The 18,567-nt window shown below is 35.7% G+C and overlaps 1 protein-coding gene across 9 annotated transcripts in view; it reads left to right on the top strand.

Moving 5' to 3' along the window:
- The first annotated feature begins 1,905 nt into the window (after positions 1–1,905).
- Positions 1,906–18,567, top strand: part of LOC131029346 (E3 ubiquitin-protein ligase KEG) — a 31,556-nt gene continuing 14,894 nt past the window's right edge. For 3 of the 9 annotated variants that reach the window (XM_057959801.2, XM_057959802.2, XM_057959794.2), the window contains exons 1-6: positions 1,907–2,220; positions 2,396–2,492; positions 3,874–3,910; positions 7,535–7,925; positions 8,113–8,204; positions 11,711–12,184. In XM_057959801.2, coding sequence (XP_057815784.1) covers positions 7,560–7,925; positions 8,113–8,204; positions 11,711–12,184 — 932 coding nt within the window. In that variant the 5' untranslated portion in view covers positions 1,907–2,220; positions 2,396–2,492; positions 3,874–3,910; positions 7,535–7,559. Of the gene's footprint in view, positions 2,221–2,395; positions 2,493–3,810; positions 3,911–7,534; positions 7,926–8,112; positions 8,205–11,710; positions 12,185–18,567 lie in introns of those variants that run through there. The other 6 variants (XM_057959800.2, XM_057959796.2, XM_057959799.2 and 3 more) reach the window with 6 other exon arrangements.

The raw sequence follows: 18,567 nt of genomic DNA, 5'->3' as shown, positions 1-18,567 counted from the left end.
CAACGTCTTCCGTATGGGACCAATAACGAAGGAGAAGTGAAGGTGGCTTCAATGGCTATTCAATTGGCAACAAGAATTGGGGTGTTGAAGTTACACCTAGAAGGGGATTCTCAACTCATTATCCATGCTATAATTCAAGGGGGATCACAATACTGGAAAATTGATTGGGAAATACAAGACGTAAAGGAAAGACTTGCCTCTTTCCAAGATTTCAAAGTTTCTCATGTTCAGAGGGAATGCAGATAGGTGTGCGAACGAAGCCTTTGATCTACAAGTTGGTGAAGTAAGTTTTGAGGTGGCGTGATTATTAGCATTAATTGTCTTTAAAACTTGGGTCGAGTTGGATTTGAATTTGTACCCGTTGGCTGAATGGAGGGTGGTGAGGAATTAATGTGGCAATCCTAATGCGATATCTAGTGGCAGTACGGGGGGCGTTTGGAAGAGAATGAAATCCCAACATTCCCTAGGAATATCTCACTAGATATGTTCCTCGGGCAGGGTGGCGGTTGCAGTTGGCAAAGGTTGGAGGTTGATGGCTAGCAGTGTACCCGATGTCTTAGCATTAATGGTGACAAATGCTTGCCACACTTCCCACCACCCTGGATATTCGTATCCCATTGAGGCTAAGGGAGATAGTGTGGCTTCAATAGCAAGCAAGAGCTTTTTGAGTTGCTCGATGATCGAAAAAGACTCAGAGCTTGGTGTTCGAGGTGGCGGAAAGGCAAAAAATCGAAGAGTTTTACACCCACAAGGCATGGAGCCCAACTTCTCACTGAAGGCGGCGAGACCAATGGTGGCCTTCTGGGGCCATATTTCAGACGAAAGACTCTCTAATGCCTTTCAGTTTGAAGATCATGATTTCTTGACTCAGATTAAGATAGTGTTAGGGGAAGAGTACTTAAAGACGCAATATAAGTATCGCTCAAATGCAAATATCGTCTCCATGTTCATGACATGGTGTTTTGAGCTAGTTGGCGTGGAGAAGGTGAGATGGATAGTCTCCAACAATGTGAAGGAAGAACGACGTGGAGGTCTAGAGAGCTTTCTGAGTATGTCGCGGGACGGAAGCGGTTTTGTGTGCCCGAATGGGGTTTGGCTCCTTTCAAGTGAATTTCGACCTCCTCTACGACCATACCTTCTATGGAGTGCAGACAGTAACAAGGAGGTCTGAAGGACATCTGCTCAAATTGGGCTACATGGAGTTGAAGAGTACCTATGGGCAAGGGAGAGGCAAGACATTTGCAAGGAGCTGGAGAAATGGGGCCCAAGTGACCATAAATCAGCAGAAGACAACTTTGGTTTGGGTTCTTCCTCCAAAAGGAGGGCATCTGATAGGCTCAAGGAAGAAACCACAGAGGCACACCCCGTGGATTGGATTCCTGCCCAAGGATAGTGATGATCTGGATGAATATGCAGACCCACAAGATGACGACACAAAGAGTGAAGGTAGAGGCAAAGAACTTGCAATAGTAAGTGGTTCTTAGTTTGACAATCATAGTTTGTTTTCTGAAATGTGTATGTAAAAACTCTAGTCCGATGGTTAGCAAACTTGATGGTAGATGATACATGGTTGTTGTGTTATGTTGATAAACTCTTTATTTCGATGGACTAATTTTGAGAAAAGTTTTTTTGAAAGAAAAAACTTCATGTACATCATGTTTTATATATCAATAGAAAGCATCATTAACCTATCAAAAAGAAAAATTCTTTACAATAATATTCAAACCAAGTATACAAATTTATTAGTAATAATTTCTCTACAAAATTTATTTTTAAAAGAAAATGATTAGAAAAAGAAGAAGAATGCATCATCAAACTATTTTACTAAATTGGCCTGCGAGTGATTCAGGAGAGTGGAACTGCATTCCAAGCTCTCGGGAAGGTACTCCAAACTCTTGGAAATGATCCTACACCTTGTTCCGGATGAGAATCACCCAAGGAAATCATATCATGGAAGTTTGAACAAAATCTACGTGTCCACAGGATGAAGCCTCAAAATATTCAATCAAATGAAATGTTTTACTGAACTCCACGACACCACAAGCATGTATGGGACCCACCATATAAAGACGAGATGAGCAGTATTATCTTTTTCTCGTATTTCGCTTCTGTCAGTAAATCTTCTTTCAGTCGAGAATTCACTTTCGAGTGTAAGAATTTATTGTCGGTGCATCCTTCTTTCTGAAGCGGTGGTTTCACTATTTGCAGGAGCCAAAACAGGCAATAATTTCTTTTGGAATAATTATTTTAGTTTTTCAATTTATAAATTTTATATGCTGTTTTAACTGTTTCCAATTTTAAGACGACTGGATTAAAATTGATTTTCAGAAATGAATTTTACAGCTTTACCCTGAAGTATCTGGAGTTAATCCTTTGATTACTTCACGTATTGCAGGTGCTAATCGAATCGCCTTGCCGTAAAATTATCTGCAGTTAAATTTGTCGAAATCTCTTACGTGAAGCGAAATTTGGCGAGATATAGGAGTCAACAGGTAACAGTTGTGTATTTGTTTGAATGAAGGAAGGAATTTTAATGACGTTCACTGAGACCAAACGGTCTAAGGGATCTAAAGCTCAAAAAACAAACACTGTTTCAGATTTCTCTCTAATTCAGCTATTTCGTAACGTAAGATTTGCCTGCACTTTCGTGTTTCTTGCTGTGCAATTATAAATATGAAAATAAATTGTAATTTCTAAAATAAAGTGTAATTTCTGCTTCATACTAGTGAATTAATGGCATTCTACCGCAAAGTAAATTTTCATAAACATCCCCAGCATCTTTACTCCGAGTTATGATAGGAGTTCTTAGCACTTCAGCTTTACAGTGAATTGTATAAGTTTTAGATTTGGCTAATTTCTTATTTGAAACTATATCACAGCTGTTTTACTCAGGATTTCCTGTGGGATAATTCCTTTGAGAAGAGTAGTCTGGAATAAAATGAATTAGGTTTTACTAGGAACATGAGCTCGGTCATCTAGGACAAAAGTAGTTTGGAACAAAATGAATTGGATTTTACTGGGAATATGAGCTTGGCTATCTAGAACAAAAGAAGTTTGGAATAAAGTAAATTAGGTTTCGTTTGGCGATCTAGAATTTACAGAACGCTAGTCTTACGCTGTCATGGGCTGATGATATCGTAGGGGCTTGACTCTACATCGAAACTATTCGAAGGGTCCAGAATAGTAAAGGCAAGGAGAAATTCTCTTTAGAATCAAGACCAGGAGTGCCACACTTCTTAACCTGGACTTATTTGAGTTAATCATCGCGTGTTTAGGAAGTCGAGATAGAAATTTAAGCAGTTAAGCTTAATTATATATGGTGAAGACTACCCTCGGGACGGAACTGCTGTAATTCGCGTCACATGCATTTCTCTTACAGTTAAAACATGTATTGAGGGATGGAAAACAGTCTAAGAACATCTTGAATAGTCCGTTTGATGCAATTGTGGTGCATTTCTGTCCCCTGGATGGATGTTTCCATTATCTTTTGAGTGGAAGTGCATACTAGAGTTAGTCACTGTTGTAAGCATATTTACTTTTTTTCTATTTATGCGTCGGGGATTGGGAAATTAATGTGAGCTAGAATGAACGGAATGGTAATAGGCTTCAAAGTGAAGTGCATAAGTAACTCTCTGGAATGTTTTAGGACTCTTCTCTTATTGTGATTTTAGCTTTTCGCTACCTGTTTCTTTTAGACATAGGAGCGTATTTTTGGCTTCCCTTGCTCTTGCAACGTGCTTTACTTTCTAGTTTCATTGAGCTGTTTTGGTCATTCGCAGACATTAGTATAATTTCAATTTTTCTTATTAGATTATCCAAGGGTTGTGATGAACACCTAGGAGAGGCTAACACGACCTGTTGTTTCTTTTCCAGTTGAAGGCATTCGTGCATCGTTTTCCTTCTGACACAGGTAAATTCACAAGCATCTGTAAATACTTTAGTTACTTAAGTTTTCTTTTGAAGATTACGAACATTTGTTGGTTTTACCCTAAATTTGTATGAATGATCATGAAACCCACATGCCTAATTCTGTTAGTATGTATAATGTAACATTTGGTAGAATAGTTATCAGCTACTTTTTGTGTGGGTTTTAATGAATATTTAAAATTTAGTAAATTGCTTTTGCATATTCAATCAACTGAATGTGGAGAGTGAAGTTTGTGGTGTTATAAAGTATAAACAATGGTAGTTTTACTTCTGATAATCCCAGTACAAGCTGGTAAATTCCGATGTTCTACTTAAGCATGAGAAAACATAAACTTTAACCGATTTTGTGTTGCAGATTATCCTCTGATCCTGCAAATGAACAAACTCTGCTCTGCGTATGACACAGAAAATAAGCAAAATAGAAGCATATTAGTAACAAAAATTAACCAGAATATTGGGCAGTAATGCCCTGCAACCTCTGTTCTTTATTCATCACTGAATCTGAAAATTACATCTTCCCACTAACTGATTGATAAATTAACAGCCATCCCTTTTTATTTAGTAATCAAGCTAAAGCCTTCCTACGTAGACTACTACCAGTTAAAACTAATAACTGAAAAATTAAGTCCTTATTTAACTCCTACGTGGACTCCTACATAGGCCGTTATGCAACAGCTGTTATAGCAGGTAAGAACATTGTTGCATAATTTTGTCTCTATTTATCTGTGAATATGACTGTGATTATACATACATATTCATTTACACATGCACATGCACTTCCATATATCTATGTGAACACACGTATATACACATGTATATGCATATACATATATGTATGGTGCTAATTGATGTAATTGTACAAAGCTAGTGACGAGTTTATGATCTGTTTAACGAGTACAAGGTGATATCTACCTGGATATCTATAGAGATGCACAATTCAGGGGGTATATTATTTGCTTTCCTTCATTTGCTCACACATACATACATATGCATATACGTTTACATATATGCATGGTGCTAACTAATGAAATGTACAAAGTTAGGGATGAGTTAATGATCTTTTTAATGAGTACAAGGCAATATCAACCTGGATATCTATACAGATGCGCAATTCAGGGGGTATACTATTTACTTTCCTTCATTTGTTCGCAGAAATTCACTAGACTAATTAAATTAATACAAACCTGATCTGAGAAACAAAAAGGAATTTTGAACAAGACTTTGTAATCCTCTAAATATTGCAAGTGTTTCCACAAATTGGATTCTTCAATAATATGAAATTGATTGAACAGCCTGTACTCTGCATTAAAGTTATAGTTTTCAAGTGTTCTCTTCACGTGCAAAGCTTCTACTCTATATGCCCTTTAGGCATTGCAACCTCAAGTTCATTGTTTGTAGCAATATCTATACAATGTTACATAGAGGATGCTAGGTACAAACATATAACTCTCATGGATCAGTTATAGAGAATAATGGAATGGCCCAGTTGCAGACCTACAAAGGTCTTGGCATGTAAGTTTAATATTCCTTTCCATTGCTAGTTTTGTCGCCAAACTAGTCTTGGCATGACTATAGTGTTTAGTGCAAATTTTAACAGTAATGCCATCTAAGTGCAAACCTTTAGTTGATAACAATTCTAGCACGTAGTATTTGGTGTAGATCTTGCATGAGCATTGACCCTCAGTTTTGGTGCAGCTTCAAGGTTTGATGTCACCTCTTTTGTTCAAGATGTTGGTATGTGATTTGACTTTGCATCTCAATGCTAACTTTGGCATTACCAACAAGTGACATGGATTTTAGCACAAGTCCACCGACCTGGAAAATGACATTGCTTGGCCCTTTGTCAATTTCTCTCATGCCTCCTGAATTTGGCGCTACTTGTATATTTGCAAAATTTTCAAGCCTCAGTCTGAAATTTGAGGAAGTGTTGATTATCTACAGATCAATTAATCTCTAAATAGGAGCAAAGGAGAAGTCAAGTTAGTATACAAGGTGTTTTAACTTTATTACTTTAATTGATTAACCAGATGCACGATTAGTATTACTTACCATATAAAAAAATAGAATAATCTTTTCCATTTATGTTGCTGAATATTGTCGATGTTGAAATGCCTTTTATTTGTCCATATATTGACAATGTGATATACTTCAATGAATTTGCAGCTTTGTACTGCAGCTTTATTCTGATTTATGTGAACATTACATTTGACTACTTAATTTTTGCAAGTATTTCTCTGATTGCAACGCTAGATGATTACATCTTTCTTCTTTCATTGAAATTCCATATATTTTTTACTGATCTGTAGCAAAGTTATATCCATTAAAAGGTAATAATTGCATAAGAAACTTAACCCTTTATTTTTGTGCAAACTATATTTTCAGGCACTTTGATTTCCGTTTTTCAGTGTAATTAAATTACTGGTTACATTGTCACAAATGAATGTAACTTCTGAGTTTTAACAATTAATTACAATATTTACTTCATTTTAATGAACGTTGGCTTTGTACAACAATTTGTTTTTTTATTTAAAGTTAAACATAATTGACACAGAAGCTTTACTCTAAATTATGTGAATTCTTAACTTTGGCTAATATATTATTGAAACCATTTCATGGGTGCTTTACTCACTCTGGATTCTTAACTGGTTTTGTTTTGTTGCAAGAGGTCTGTTGAATAAAACTAATTAGGTTTATGAAGAATAGTTTCTATGGATGCTCCGCTTTCAGTGACATTTGGGTAAGATTTGCTGATATCTGGGATGCCGACAATATGTCACATCTTGTTGAAGTGTCAATAGAAAAGATTGTATTTTCTGATCACAATCAATAGCAGTAGCCCCACCCCTGAAAAGTTGTAGATTATTGTGAAATTATTTGTGTATACAAGCTTGTATAAAGGATAGTTTGGCATGTATGTTAATGCTTTCAGCATATAACTGAATTCTATGAAAGATAAACTGTATTTGAATGGAATATTTCTGTTGGATCTTTATTTGTCAAGCAGAGATATGGGAGTATACTGTTTATATGTTGATGGTAAATTTTATGGCTTTGCATGTCTGGTACAAAAGTACCAATTATTTGTTGAAGATTGTAAATTGAGCTTATTGATGTATGTATAGTGAGAAGATTTTGGGACCACCCTAAATATTATCATTAGCTATGATGAGATTTGTATTTAGAGATGGTTAGCTGGTATAATACTGCTTATCTCATTAGATTGTTCAGATTTAGGGTAATTTGTGTCAGATTGCTACATTGTTTGGAAAGTCTGGCCTATTCATGAAACACAAAAAATCTATTTTGCTGAATGAGAGGGATGCATGATCTCTCACTTGAGATGCTCCACCCCACATCTAATGGACATAACTTACTGCAATAATTTTGTATCAATGTTCACTTTCACTATCTTCATTTTTTTATCTTCTGTAGTCAATACATAGCATTTTGCGTACTGTTGCATTTGATTGTTTTATGTTGTGGCAAATTTTTATCTGTCTTCAAACGAATAGTTATTTCATTCACTGCTCAAGACTCTATATCAAGTGTCTTGGGAGGATTTTCAAGGTTGACACTAATCATACTTTGGTTTTTTATCTTCAAACAGATTTGGATCCATATAGGAGTATAATATGAGCAGCCATACTGGTAGTTCATCTCCATCCAAATCCACTTTTGAATATGAGTTGTTGGAAGGAGATGCTGAAAACCTTAAGACTGTTGCAGCACCACCCATCCAATCTAATCCCTGGATTGACCCTGGAGCCTTAAGGATTACTCATAGAATTGGCAGGGGTCCATTTGGTGATATATGGATTGCAACTCTTCATTATACAGAGGGTTATGATGAACCGCAAGAAGTGGCCGTTAAAATGTTAAAGTTCATGAGCGAAGAACAAGTTCAGCCTTTCATGGCGAAATTTCAGAATGTGTTTTACAAGTGTCGGGAAAAACAACATGTCTGTTGGCCATATGGTCTATCTCTAAAACAGGAGAAGGTAATGCATTTCACAATCACATTTAATATTGCATTGTTGCTGGATTATTTGACTCTTTTTTAGTGTGTTTTGGTTGGTTTGATTGGTAGTTTCATTTATAGATTTAATTTGGTGAATGTGTGTCCATATATTGATAATGTGATAAGTTCTGCCATCTTGACCAGATGTCCCTTTCCAATGTGTGTAGATCTGTATAGTTATGAAGCTTTATGAAGGCTCTGTGGGAGACAAAATGGCTCAACTCAAAGGAGACCGACTTCCCTTATCAGATATCTTAAGGTGCTATAATAGATAGAAATTTAAATATTTTTAAAATTTTGTTTTTCAGAATGAATAAATCTGAGATTAATTAGAATAATGGGCACACACATGCATGCTTTGCATCCACATACAAACCAAGTTGCAGATATGAGATGATTCAACTACACATAAGTCTTTTATAAAAGGGATTAGTTCACTACTTTCAAAGCTTCCGCTTCTTTATTCAGGTATTGAGAGGTAGCATGACTCAATGCTTTAGTTATCTTCTGGTCCTCCCAGCTCATTGTTCAGCTACATGGAGTTAAAAATGGCATAACACTCAATGCATATCTTTTAATTCCTCATAACAGATAATTTTTAGCGTTCATTGTGAGACTTGAATCCATGGCCTTTGACTTGTGGGTTGGTTCTCCACAATGTCACTCCCTCATCTACCATGCTCCATCCAAAATGGACAAATTGCCAAAAGAAATGCCATTTGACTGCTACACAAGCACACACAAGTAAAAAAACTTTGAGTGAAAACCTCTATGAAGACTTGAGGGTCTTGCCAATTTTACTCGTAAAGCTTTTACCCCCACTAAATTCACCTTCACCTGCAACTCCAATCTACCAATTCACTCGTGTTCAATACTCACACAATGCCATTTCAAAAGGCTGTTTAAATGGAGTGGTCTGTGCGAAGATGACATCCCTGATACAGAGTAATATCCATCATTCATGACCGTAAGCAGATGTTTGATCTGCATCAGTATGAAATCTGGGATAAATTGTTTTATTAAAGAGTTTGAATTTACAACAAATCCTCACCAATTCTCAACTGGAATAATCTAGATGGCAGCCAAACAAGGCAAGGTTACGGATTTTTGGAGTTGGGTTTAATGATGGTCCGCTCATCTATAATGCCCACGGCAGAACTACAAATTAGCAAAAAGAGTTGAAACCCCTGTTTATTCTACTCATCAGAATAAGTAGAAGGGAAAGTATTGATGAGAATGTCCTGAATATATATGATCTTCTGTGTCTGATCCTAGTTAATAGGTCATTACAGCTGATTTGCATTCAATATGGGTGGTTGAAGAGGTCTCTTTAGTTCAATCTCCTAGCCTTTCAGACAAATAGCACTATGGTAATGGGCACAAGGAATAGCAAGCTACACTCCAAAGCTATAGAAATCTGTTTCAGATGATGCAAATATAATTGTTTCATCTGGCTTTCTAAGGGCACATTCAAGAAGGAAGAGCTCCATGAAGAAGACCATTTACATGAAGGGCTCAAACTCTGTCGATGACACTATTCCGAAGCTGAACAGTGGATAAGTTTATCGTATTATTTTGGAAAAGGACGAACAAAGTGTCTCACTTTCAATTTTCAGGTCTGCTGACAAGGATACTGCTGATATTCAGCCTTTTGTGGACATTTGCATCACCACAAGAGGTGAAATCTCTCCTAAATTTGTATTCACCTCATAGTGCCAGGATGACTCCCTGCCTGATTTAACCACATCTTTGGACCTTAAAACTGGCAAGTTTATTGCCCCAAAATACTTATTCCCACTGCTCCTTCATCTCCCACAAGCCCAAAGGCTTTATCTCCTCCCCTCCGCAAGCCCACAGCCCCAAAGCCTTTACCTACCTTCTTTCCAACCCCTTAACATTAAGGGCTTTACTGGTTAACCCATCTCCTGTGGGGATGGTGTCTTCTTTCCCACTGCTATTAAATCCACTAACATCTTTGCCCTCTGCTGGAATGATGATAATTCAGCCACTCCTAGAATTGCCATCCTGGCATAAATTCTGCTGCTCCCAGTGCATATCCAGCAAGCAAAATCAATTCCTTGGACACTGTAATATACGTTGTACCTGCAAACATTAATGATGGCCTTTTCTGGCTAATCAAAGCATTGGAAGCAAAAAATGAGGAAGAAATTCTAAACCAAAAATGCATTGACTTGCTAGTTGCCAATGTCCAGTTTCTAAGGGCCAATCTAATACAAAGGTGCTTACAGACTTCTTAGATCTGCTACATTTAAGTTGCCAAAAGTTGCTCAATTGCACTGAGGCCATAGAGCAATTTCTGTCAAATGGGAAGGCAGAGAGAAAACGTAGAGAGGCAATTTGATCCAATCAGCAATAGTGCAGTTTCCAACAGGGCTGATGGTGGGATCAATTTAGTTACAATACCTGGGAAAACCCACGGATGATGGCCAGAGGGATTTTAACTATAAAAATGGACCAAGACAATTTTAATCCCAAATAATCCACCATTGCTGATGATTTTATTGACAAAAACTCGCATGAAAACAATTTAATCGCAATTTTGACTCCTTTTTGCCCCATTTTTTCAAAGTTCCCAATTATTTTCTTCGTAAACCCTAACTCTTACCCTGACCCTTTTTTTTTTGCAATTTCTGCCTGATGTGCAGCTTTTTTATTTTCCCTGAAAACCATAATCCTAACCCATTTTGTCCAAATAAATCACTATTTTTTGAAAGAAAAAAAAAAGAATCTTTCTTTTGGTTTGTTGATTTATTTCTGATAACAACTTTTTCTGATATCAACAATCCTCTTCATAACTATCCTCCTATGAAAAAATGGAACATCATGATTCAAGGAAGAGGCTGTGGGATGGCATTTCAACCAGCCCCGTTTTAAAGGGATATATTGATGCTTTTTAGGTCCCTCAATTTACAAAAAGACAATGCACACATGCACATCAGGCTAATTAGAGATATGCAGCTGTACTCCTTTTTGAAGAGCTCTCATATGTTGATCAAATGCTTGTTCATTTGCTTATACAAAAAGACTGTTGGACTGCTGGTTACTATTTGATTTATTAGATGGTTTTGATCTGGACTAAAGTCTCTTCTCTGATCTGGCTTTGTATTTTGGGCTTCAATTCCTATTTTGTAAAAGCTCTCATATTTCAAAATCTCACCTGCTAAATATCTTTTACTGTACCGGCTCAATATCCTGACTTCTTGTAATTGTCAATTTTCTTTTCGATATATTTGATCTTTAATCCAAAAAACAACAACTATAGTTATACTAAAACTGATATCCTTGAGTGTTTCAAACAAACATATGGAACATGTCCTCTTGATCTACAGACCTGTTTTTGAATGGTTTCCATGATTGTTTTTAAAATATCAAAATAAGGAGGTACATACTTGTGAATGTGCTCGATATGTTTTCCACACATCCATTTGCCAAAATATTCAGCATCTTAGAATTTTTTGTTTGAAAGCGCTTTGTGTGATCAATGTTTTGTTTTTTATTTATTTCCTATAACTAATTGCTATTGTTTGGATTTTGTGAAGACAAAATAAGAATAATAATGTAGTATTCTTTATCTTTTCTCTTATGTATACAACTTAAAAGCATATAACAATGATACATCATAGTAAAATAATGTTGGATTTGCAGTATATGATTTTTTTTATAGAGTGTTCTCATCTTAGGCCTAATGAATGTAAGCAGGATAGCCTCAGCCTGGTTCTGAATTTATTTCTCCTTTCTTTCCAGGTATGGCACTGATGTGGCACAAGGTGTGTTAGAGCTTCATTCTCAAGGGATCCTGGTTCTTAATCTTAAACCTTTCAATTTACTTCTTGATGAACATGACCAAGCAGTTCTAGGAGACTTTGGTATTCCAATGCTACTTCAGGGAATTCCATTGTCAAGTTCTGATTTAACACTAAGACTGGGCACACCAAATTATATGGCACCAGAGCAATGGGAGGCAGATGTAAAAGGTCCAGTTTCATGGGAAACAGATTGCTGGGGATTTGGGTGTAGCATTGTAGAAATGTTTACAGGAATCAGGCCTTGGTATGGGAGATCAGCAGAGGAAATTTATGCTGCAGTAGTTATCAGGCACGAAAAGCCAAAAGTTCCGAGCGGATTGCCTTGTGCTATTGAAAGTATTCTCAAAGGTTGCTTTGAGTATGATTTTCGGAATCGACCATCATTTGCAGACATACTCTTTGCTTTAAAAAAGTAAGTGTTTTATAAACTTACAGGAAGGTATCAATTTGGTTCTAAACATTTACATTGTCATGCATGATTTTGATAGTTGGTTGCTATTTCCATGATCTCATCAAGAGAGTGCAGCCTATTGAGACCATCGAAACAACTCTTTTTGGTATGTAATTTGATTTAGAAGGTTACCATTTCTTTCTGGGGGTTTTGTTTGTCAAATTTGATCCATGCTAGCATTTCCTTTACATGGAATTGGCACAACAAATTGAAAGTGTAAATGGAATTCAATTACTCTCAAATTTTTAGTGAGCATCAAGTAACCATTACAACCTAAGTATTAGAGTACAAAACAAAACTTGAAAACACAATTAGCACCTAAGGCTCCTAGGCTACAAAATGTGAAGTCAATGACTATTCCCTGTTTTTTCGTGTTGAATGTGGTCATGATCATCGATGCCTCATTCGAAATGCCAAATCCTGTTCATCAAACGATGGCCTCTTATCAGCTGCAATCTATTCTAATTCAAGATCAATCTCGTCAAGGTCAATTGATTGACCATCTTTGACACTGCTTGATTTTAGTAAGGCATAAGTTCCTGACCTATTAGTGTGTGCTAGAAATTTGGGTTGATTGAGCTTGAAGTACTTAAAATCTAAAACAGGAAAGTTGGATTACCATTAAACTTATTAAGTTTTAGTGACATTTAATGGTTAACTTAGTACTTTTAAATTTTTAACCTTGAATTTTTTTAAGCCAAAGCTGAAGGCTGTGGTAAACAAATACCAAATAATTCATCTGTTGTTGGCTTAAATGGTTGTGTTTATTAAAGTGTAAATGTTCAAATACACTCCAAGAGCACTAACAATAGGAAGGGCTGCATGGCTTGATTAGAATATTAATTGCCATCCATCAAAGTAACTTTGTTTCTTTACCAAAGGAGTCCCATCATTGCCTTGACATTGGATTAGTTGCCAAAGCAAAATTTATTGGTAAATTCATAATGTATTTAAATTTTCAATAAGAAAAAGGCTATAGTTAAATTCTGATTGCATATAAAAAAATTGGCATGTAAAAATGAGCTAGAATGAGATAGAGAGGCTTTATTTTTTATTTAGAGCAAAGTGTAGTGTGGGAACCCAAGAAAAATAAAAATAAACAATTATTTTTTAATTTCAGACCTTTTTAATAAATTTAAATGACTTGCGTAGCCATAGGGACTGTTGAATGTCCTTGGGAGGGTTGGGAGATGTCAGAGACATTCTTGGCTGTTTCGAAGATATCCGGCCATCCTTGACCCATCCTAACTCAGTCCCCCACTTTTGGAAACAGCCAGGACAAAAAATTAAAAATTGGGAACAGCTAGGGGATGTCCCTGAGCCATCCCTATTTCCTTGGAAAATCCCCAAGATGGGTATGCCTAAAACAACCCTAGGGAGACATCCTTGGGGAACATAAAAGCAATTCTGTTTTAAGCTACCTAGTTTTAAGAAAATTTTGTTAGTGCAGATTTTGCTTACTATGGTCTGGAAATGTGAAAACACGCAAAAGAAAGGCTCACACCAAATAAATATCTTGCAATCAGAGCAGATCTTTCTAAAACACAATGTAATAGTCAACAGGGAATATTAAAAACATAACACACATGCATTAGACAACATATGAAAATTGATAGGAATCAAAACTTCTAGAGTAACAGTTTCATATGTTAATGCATCTAAGAATAACAAACAATTGCATACAATGTTATATGACTAATCTTGGACACATGCAGAGAGGCTCTTTTATATAATTACAAAAGAAGTGAGATAAAGATCATGCATTAGGCTTGAGCTCAGCCATATCAGCAAAGTTTGAACTGTATAATCTAGGGTTGAGATGCATGCATGCAGGCTCATGTTTATAGCAAAGTTTCCTATCATGTAATCAATATTTTCCCCAAGAGTTTGATTTTCAAATCTAGAATCTAGGGGAACAAGGATGCTTGTTCTGTGAATTCAGTACTTGCAATGTCTTTGTTGGTGGTCAAGATGCAAAACTTACTCAACCTAATGGATTTTTCTGCTACGTACTGCATTGGCGATTTTTGGGTAGGTGAACTTACTCGGCCATTGTGTAGGGTGGGGATTGTTGGAAATGAATGCCAAAGGCACCTACAGGAAGAATTTTGTATTTCACAGGTGATAATCGCCTACCCATTTGATCTCTGTGTTGAAATTATTGGGATATGTCATGGAGGAGTTGTGGATTTGATCTACTTAACACTTCATCTAGTTTTTGTTTGTTATATTCTTAGTGCACTTGTATATTTAAAGGGTACATTTCTAATTTTAATCATAATGCATATAGTATTTTTTCTAAATTTCATTCCAATGCATTGTGTTTGTTTTCAGATTTAATGATACGACAATTACAAGTTTGAGAATTCAATACTATGTATTCATTGTTCACATTTTCATCAATATGTATAGTAGAATATCATAATTAGAGGTTATTGTTTTGATTGAAATTTTTGTAAGCTGTGGTTTTAGGACTGAATTTTATAAGTGCAGAATCTTCTTACCATGGTCCAAAAGAAAAGAACAGAGAAATAACTGATGTTTTTACATTAAAAGCCATCCTTTGAAAAACAGAGAGAAATAACTTATGTTTGTTACATTTGATCCCATCCTAATTGCATAGAGTGAAAGTGAAAGTAAACAAGAGTCTACACCATGAATAATGATATATGGATTTTTTATTTTTCTAATTAATTTTGAGATTGTTTTTGCAGTGGGTTGTACATAATGAAGTAATGTTAGATCATCAAGATTTTTTATATGAACAAGGTAAATTACTAAATAGATTAGATTGTCGTATGCTAGCTGGATGTGATCATATGCAATACAAACTAGACTGTTTTCAATCACTTAGTTCATTCATATGTTCGGTTGAATTATACCACTGTTCATTGATAAACAATACAATACAAGAGCCTTCAACCTCCTGATCCGATGTATCCGATGTAAAGACAATAGAAAGGGATCTGTTGATGTTCACACAATACTCATTCTATGGATTAGTGTAATAAATTGGTATATCTCCATATCCTAATTTATTGCTTACAACAGAGATCTGGATTCTATATTGCTTAGAACTTCTATATTACACATCATCATAACACCTTTTCCAAGAGATGTGCAGAGGTACTGATATAGCTTACACATTTTTACTTCTACAGGGTACATCAGATACTGTACTCAAAGGCTAAAGGGAATCAAAGAACTATGGTCATATGCCCTCCCAAACAGATATCTTCCTACTCCCAATATTTAGTTCTAACAAACAAATGATGAAGAGAGCTGCCCTTAGTATAACCATAACAAAAGGTGCAAAGTTTGTAAAGGGCATGTTGGCATGAAACAACTTTGTAAACGAATACAATATACATATTGGTGTTGAAGTCCCAACATTCTGCTCACATTTTAATTGATTCAGCTGCACTTTATCAAATACCTCAGCCATCTAGAAGATATCAATATCCTTCAGCGTTCTAGAAACCCTAAAAAATAGTATGTTTTGTTGTAGAAAAAATTAGAGCAGAATAAAGTTGAAATGAGTAACATGATTGCAATTTATAGCCATTGAAGGGAGAAAATAGATAATATTGAAAAATATCATGAAAATATTATCAAAATAGTGGTCAATGATATTTTTTATTATTTTTTAAATATTGCAATTTTTTCATGAAAATATGAGTCTGCAGTCCGAGATTTGATATTTTTCAAGTAATTGCAATATCATTTTCTATGGTATAGGGGTTGATATTATCCAATTCAATTGGATCATTAGACAAGCTCATTGAAGTTGGGTCAACCCATTCTAGTCTTGGTGCGAACATTTTGTGAAAAGCTCGAATTGTGCTTACAACTAGAAGTGTATAGAGCTGGTTCAAACATGGGTGCCTGGCCTTTGAAACTTTGGTGTTTGAACACCATAACTTTCCCACCACAAGTATGCATATAAGACATTTAGAATTATGTAAAACTATAAGTAATCTAAAATTGCAGTTGTACATGTACAATTAAAGTTCTCAAATAGTTTCATCTGTTCATTTTATTGTTCTCCTTTGAATGCCTAGATTTGAAGAAAAGAGCCTTCTCATTGCAGTCTTGTAAATCTATAACTCACCTAGAATTTGGTTGCTAAGGCTTTCTTTGGGTATCATCCTCTCCATGCATGTGTTGAAAAGTACCATAACCTCTTCATTTGCCATAAAGGAATCAAAATAGAATGTTTCAGGGTTTCTATAGTACACCATTGCATGTATTAAACGTTGGAGCTATTTTTTTGAGTCTCCATCTCCAAACAATTGCTTACCAAATGACTTCTTGACAATATCCATGGCCTCATAAATAAACTCATTGGCATTCAAATAATTAAAAATCCATAAAGCTTTCAAGTTAGTAATTCACCTTAAGGATATCTTATGTTCTCTTTACGAACAAATTGTAAAAGATTATCTTCATGAATGCTCACAAACATATGCTTAAGAAATAACAGCACTGCTATAATGCTTTAAAATGTGACTAACATTGGGGTAGCTTATGTCTCCCATTCACACAAGCTTCTTTCTTTTGATGTGATTTCTCATCAAGCTAAGCATCCAAGTGTAATTATAGGTGAATTTTGTAACCTCCTTTGCATCTTCAAACACACTTATTACCACTCAATTTTTCCAATGCCTTCAAGCATGTTATTGATGCATTTAGCAACACGAGCTCCAAAAATGGTGGAATACCCCTTTAGAAAAGTCTATTTTCTCCTACATATGCTACTGCATTGCTAGTCACAACTTGGACAATATTTTCGATGCCCATATCTAGGATCATTGTCCCCAACAATTTGCATATTCTCTACATGCTTCACTTTATAGGTGGCATCAATAGTCTTTAAGAACAGCAGTGTGCCACTAGAAAGTGTGTTAGTTTGAAATCTTGTCATCCACCCATATTAAAAGCACCATTCATTCCATAAAATATCGTAGACCTTTTTGCACTACATTGCTTTTTGTTCTTCTACTATCCTTAGTGTTTTTTATGGCTTCCTCTTTCAAGGGCTACTAAAATCACAAGGAGTTGGAACCTTAAACCTCATATTGACAATGCTGAATGCAATTACTAGTGCTTCCCAATATGGGAGTTTTTCCACATTGAATGGTATGTTATTGTAATACCAAAACTTTTTATCAGCCATTCACATGTCATGGTTCTTTTCTTGGTTACAAACAGCATCATCAAGTGAAGGTCATGCTCCAAGAATAAAGAAACCTAGTGAGCTAAATTGGATTGGACCCTCTTAAATGGATGAATGGAAAATATATTGGCCAATGATGAGTCTCTAACTGATATGGGAGAAGTTCATCATGGATCCATTTGCCTCTTCCATCCTCTTCTTTTCTGTATTTTTCTCTTTATAGCTACAAAGAAGGGCATTCATCTCCCATCTTATTTCCTTCTCCATTTGATCACACAACTTCACATCTTGGTCACAGAGCATTCATCTCCCATCTTACTTCCTTCTCCATTTGATCATACAACTTCATATCTTGGCCACAAATTTCCACAAAGTGGTACTGGAGATAATTGATGCTTCTTCTCAAACTAGACCCAAAAAATTATAGGTCGCATGCCCTTGATCTATCAATTTTTCAAGTGGAGTTCCTTTTTACTTGATTGTGCATTGCCCCCTAGAAGTTGTCATTCCGGCACAAATGCTTGCAATTGTAGAGAGTAACAAAGATAAACAACAATAGAAAAGTTAAAAGAAAAACCCTAGAATCAAAAATCTAGCGAAATAAGTTTTAAATTGAGCTCCTATCATCAATAAATCCTTCCAATGTGATAATGATCACTTCGTGACAACTAAGTAATAGAGACAAATTGGTCTAAGTGTGTCTATTAGTTATTTAGAGGAAAAAAGTTCAAACTGATTGAAAAGTTCTCATGTGCCTATAGTTGGATTTTTTAGCAATATCCAAGTTAGAGTGCAATCTTGCCTTGTCACAGGGGGTTCCCTGAATTTAATCCTTGCAATTCGAAATTTGATGAAGTGTTAATTTTTTTTTAAAGAATCGTAAGGAAAAAGGGATAGCACTTATTTATTAAAATATTTTTTTATAAAACATAGATTTGATTTGTGGAATGTGGGAGGCAGCTGTTGGAGATGTCAAATGAGTGATGATTGTGCAATTGGGGCGACTGGGCTTCTTGTTTGTAGATAGCAATAGGTATCTAGGATTGCCTTCCTTTTGCGAGTAGTAGTTGCTATGAGAAGTAGAGGTGGTTGAAATAGGAAATTGTGAGAGACAGAGGCAGGCCACATATTCCTTTGCAACTTCATATTTCTTTGTTTTCTTCTCTGT

Source organism: Cryptomeria japonica, chromosome 10 (genome assembly GCF_030272615.1).
Source record: "Cryptomeria japonica chromosome 10, Sugi_1.0, whole genome shotgun sequence".
NCBI lineage: Eukaryota > Viridiplantae > Streptophyta > Pinopsida > Cupressales > Cupressaceae > Cryptomeria > Cryptomeria japonica.
The sequence above is the reverse complement of the archived record's forward strand: the minus strand, read 5'-3'. Positions and strand labels throughout refer to the sequence as shown.